Source organism: Chaetura pelagica, unplaced genomic scaffold (genome assembly GCF_000747805.2).
Source record: "Chaetura pelagica isolate M959 unplaced genomic scaffold, ChaPel_1.0 scaffold453, whole genome shotgun sequence".
NCBI classification, from domain to species: Eukaryota; Metazoa; Chordata; class Aves; order Apodiformes; family Apodidae; genus Chaetura; species Chaetura pelagica.
Window position 1 is genome coordinate 218381 of NW_009952879.1, and position 5000 is coordinate 223380.

The 5000-nt window shown below is 38.6% G+C and overlaps 1 protein-coding gene across 1 annotated transcript in view; it reads right to left on the reverse strand.

The window, feature by feature from the left end:
* Positions 1 to 5000, reverse strand: part of IQCH (IQ motif containing H) — a 62480-nt gene that overhangs the window by 36631 nt on the left and 20849 nt on the right. Inside the window, 1 exon segment of the mRNA XM_009995317.1 lies at positions 1536 to 1619. Within this exon segment, the coding sequence (XP_009993619.1) occupies positions 1536 to 1619 (84 nt within the window).

The following is a 5000-nucleotide window of genomic DNA, read 5'->3' on the forward strand; positions in this document are numbered from 1 at the left end:
ACAGGAACAAGAGCCTGGGAAGTGCCAGGGACAACTGCTATGACATGTGAAAGAATCAGAAGCAGGCACTGGAGTAAGGAAACCCTGAGCTAATGTGATCAAGGAATAAGATATCCCATTTGTTGACTTCATTCTGCCATTCTGCTCCACGCCAACAGCCCACACTGACCATTTGAGACCAGAATCTCAAACATTCAAAAAGTACAGCAACAGTCAGCCCTACTTCTGAAGCCTCAACAGAACCTGTATATTATCCAATTCATTGCCATATAACTTTTAAAATAATTAACAGGTCACTAGAACTGTTAGTCAATACTCTGCTGCTTGTAGGCATTTACTCAGACTTGCAGAATGAGCCTGAAAATCCACCAGCTAGGGGGTAAAAAGGCTACTTGTCCACATTGGCTGCAATGCTGAAGGGGCTGCACTGTCAAAAATTGACAAGCTCAAGTGAATTTGTTGAATAAAATGCTGCAACACATTTTACTACTCCTAGCACTGCCCTATAAAGAAACATGACAAGTCTCCTTTGGGCACAGTAGGGCTCCAGAGACAGATTAACTCATAGGAGGTCACAACAAGCAAGGAAATCTTCTGGTATTCTAAAGAAAAAGAAAATCATTATGGTAAATATCAAAGTTCTTCTGCCAGACACAGGTAAAGCATCTGATCTAGTTAATAATTTAGTTAATACTTAACTAGTTTGTATCTTACTCGTGGTCTACTTTACATTTCACAGAGAACCGATTTTCATGTTCTCAGATTTTAGTGAGAAAAAAAAGCCTGTTTCATGTGTTGACTTTGTCCCTTTAAGTTTCTAACTATCATTTTAGAGACCAAAAAACTATGTTAAAAAACCTGGAAAAAATAAAACTGCACTCTGGAAAAACAATATTAGTGCCTAGATAATATATAAAGGCAATTACATTATTATTTTAGGCAACTGTGAATTTCCATATCTAATATGTTTTGGTTACAAACTTACTACACAGCATTTATAAAATAATAATGATACTGAAATATACATGAATCATGTAAACTGTGTCATTCCAGGGAGCCAATAAAGTTGGTCACTGACAAATTAAATATTCTTCACTGCTGTGCTTAAAAGAGAATGGTCATTCTAGGCAAAACTTTTACATGTAAGTCTTCTGCCTTATTTGGTAGTTTAAAGAATTGGTTTAAATAAGGGCTCATTCTTCTCTAGCATATCCTTCTCTCCCTGTGAGCCTGAATGAACACTAGCAGAATTAGCTACCTAATTTTGTAGAACACTAAACAATTCTGATGGTTTGTGGTGCTCAGCATGGCACAGGATGATGCTGCTTTACCTTATCAGAGAGTCAGAAACAATCAGCATGTTTTGCTTATGAATAACGTGGACAGGAGCAAATGCCACAGCAGAGAAATTACTTCTGAGTTTACATGTTTTCTATATTTAACGAGAATATTAAAAAGTCTCATCAGTCATTCTCTATTACTCACAACTATGGGCAAACAATCAAAAACCAGGCAGCCACCAGCTCCCCACCTACCCCGAATGTCACACAGCCTCCCCATCTGCAGATTCTGCTGGAGAGCAAGATCAGGAATGTGTTCACGGATGCACTGGGAATATCCTGGAAAACAAGGAAAGCTCCTCATGAACTGCATTCAGAAAACCCGGGTTTGAAAGAAATCAGATTTTAGATTTTTAAAAAAAGCTGTAATAAAAGCATTTCAAACCCCAAACATTGTATAGCACCGACTGCATCATCTTTATGAACATACTTTTCTTAGTGAACTGATGTTAACATCCTGGATTTTAAGAGATTTTAAATACAGAGCTAAATGTTACAGACATTTAGAGCTTTACAATTTAAACATGCACACTGAGTGTTTTGTTGGAGTCTTCTGTGTTGCTGGGTGATTCTTTTTCAACACCGAAAAAAAAATGACACCTCATTAAGCAAGAATCCTGGTACATTTGGTCCTTCACAGAGATAAAAGGCAACAAAAGCACTTCATTAGGGAGATGTCTCAGTGATACCTGATCACTTTGTTGCCGAGGATGAATGAGTGGCAGCCTGTCTGAGCCTGGATTATTTATTTGGGGGTCAGACTTCCAACTGATTGCACACTTGCATTCAAAAACACTGCAGTAAATGACACGACCACTGTTAAGTACAGTCTCTAATCCTGTAATTTTAAAATTCAGCTAATTCTCAATGCATCAGTGTGTTTATACAATCACACACAGACACACCATGGGAGCTGCTGGTTGCAGTGGCTGTGAGGAAATCAATACAGAAGTTAAGCCTCACAGTCAGTGATTGGCATGAAGTCTTGACTGATCCAGTAACAAGATCCTTACAAGATTTCCCTGTATCTGCATGTGACCAATTGCCTGAAACTTATGAAAAACTTAGTTTGATGAAAACCTGCTCAATATTTCCATACTTTCATTTTAGAAGATAGTAGTAGTAGAACTTCCAGGAAAATTAGAGTCAATTATTTTAAGTAACCAGCACCCAGGGGTGCTGTGGCAATGACACTTTGCACACAGGAGAACATAACATAATAAAAGGTTGGTTTCATTTTTAGCAAATTCTTGTAAACTTACATACTGTAGTTAGCACAACAGTACCAGGCACCTGCAGAACTACAGCAATGTGAGAGGCATTGATGTTTTTTGCCACTCTAATATTAAACTACAGTAATTTGAAATAGCTTGCTCTGATTACTTAAACATTAGTCTTGAGGCTTCATTTTTTTCTCCCTCTGGTGGGGACCAGTTTTAAGCCACTAACAATGCTGCCTAAAAACTTCAAAACATTTAAATTACAGACGTAGAAAGTAGCTGAGTTCCCTACACTAAGCTGCCCTCTTGAAAACACAAGAACTAATCTGGGCATAAAAATAACATGCAAATACCACTTGGAAGAATCAGTAATTGTTTGAAAGGAGTTAAAGTAGCAATCACAGAAAACTTGCATGTTGCTCTGGTTCTGCTGATACTATAGCATTACACAAGCCGCCACATGAACTACTCTAGAGATGTTAATAAAACATTAACTAAATATATTAGCTTCCCTTGACATGACCCCATTAGATTTAACAGGAGGAATATTCACTCCTTGTGAATCCCTCACCTTCCAATGGACATGATGAACCACATAAAAACCCCACACCTGATACATCCTGAACACAGCACTTCCTTGGCTGGTCACCTCACAATACTCCTTCCAGGCAGAGGTTCAGTATTCTTTTCCTTGGAGCTCAAACAAAATTCAACCCAAATGAATTACATCTCCTGTGATCACAGCCTACATGTTCCAGTAAAACTACAACCCGTGCCATCACTCTATGTTGTTATGTACAGCTGGTTGATGTAGCACTAACATTTTCCATGACAGCATTTGGTCTCAAATGCATGAAACATTTAGAGAAATTTGCATTTGCCAGAAGCCAAAGCTCCTATTTTGATTCAAAGAACCACTATTTTAGTTGTGTATAGTAGTATAGACCTGCAATCTGGGGAAGTTAAATTCCAAATGGTGGCAGAAGATAGTGGTGGTGACAAAAGCCAGCAGGAGCAGAGTACTGGAGGTTGTGGTGCTTCATCTGCATGAGGCACCATCAGGGCATCACCTCACCCTGCTGGTGGAGCCAGGCCACAGGAGGGCGGACCTTGTAAAGGGAGAGTTAAGATTTATGATTTCTCAGCTCAAAGGCATTGAAAGGACACTGAGGGCCTTCCTCCTTCATGGGAATCTTATGATAGTGGATGTGCAATGACTTCAGTGGAATGCTCCCCATCCACACAGGGGTAAGTGCAGGGAGAGGTACAGAAGCACTAAAACGGAGGTGTGCATGAATTAATAATGGTCAAGAGCTGCTCTCACCTGCCTTTTCAAATTCAGACATGACCTAATACCCTTTAACTGCCATTTTCTTAATAAATTTTGCTCATCTCAAATGTGTCCTCTCGCAACAAGGAATCTACAACACTTTTCAAACTTGCCTTTGCAAAAAGCAGCAACAGGACAGGGCAGGAGGACTGTGACAGTAACAATGGGGCAATGTCTGAAGAGGAAGGTGCAAAATGAGAAAAGATTCAGCCACCTTGTGCTTCCCAGTGCTTGGGACAGGTCTAATAAATAATATCCAACTTTTCTCACCACACTTAGCACACCTGCTGTTTAGCTGAAACTGCTTTTAGAAAGGTTTAATGTATCACACAAGAGGAAGCTTTGATAAATATAGATGACAAACATAAATGACAATTTTTCTGTATTGTAAATGTAACTGTTGGGGTAGAAAGATTGATCAACCATTTTAAAATAGCTGAATGAAAAGAGAAAGGCTATTTGAATCCCAAATATTGCAGAAGTCTATTAATCCATTACACTGTGGAAGTACATCTGATTAGAAAGTTCAAATTCCTTTTTTCTTACACTATCTGAAAAAAAATGCTAAACAATCTTTAAACAATAGAATCTACCTTTGTTTTTTAGCTATACTTGAAATCAAGAGGTTTTGTTTTGGTGAAATAAATGGAAACATTTGTCCCTCACAGCAGTCTAATTTAAGCCCTTCACTATCCCTTTTCCTGGATTATTTCCAAAAACTTGATACGAGTCTGAAACTGCTGTGAAAATGAAGACTGCTGAGAAATTCACAGTTCTGATTCTAATCTCCACTTGTTGGAATTCAACTCAGATGGGAAGAAAAACCAGACTCTGAATTGCCCTAAATGCTGAAGTCAAGGAATATGAGTAGAGAATTTTGGCTGCATTTTGGATTTACAAAACTGGAGAAAGCACTAGCAGTGTGTTGTCAAACCTCTGTCTCTTGGTGTTTATCTGCTCTTCCCCAGTTCTTGTAACTTAGACACACATTTATGACTATCCAGACTGAGACCTTAAAACAAAACCCTGCTGAATTCAGCTGTCACTGTGCATATTTAGTCCTCTTGGGCTGAAACAAATGTTACTTGTTTAAATTGTAGAGCTTCCTTG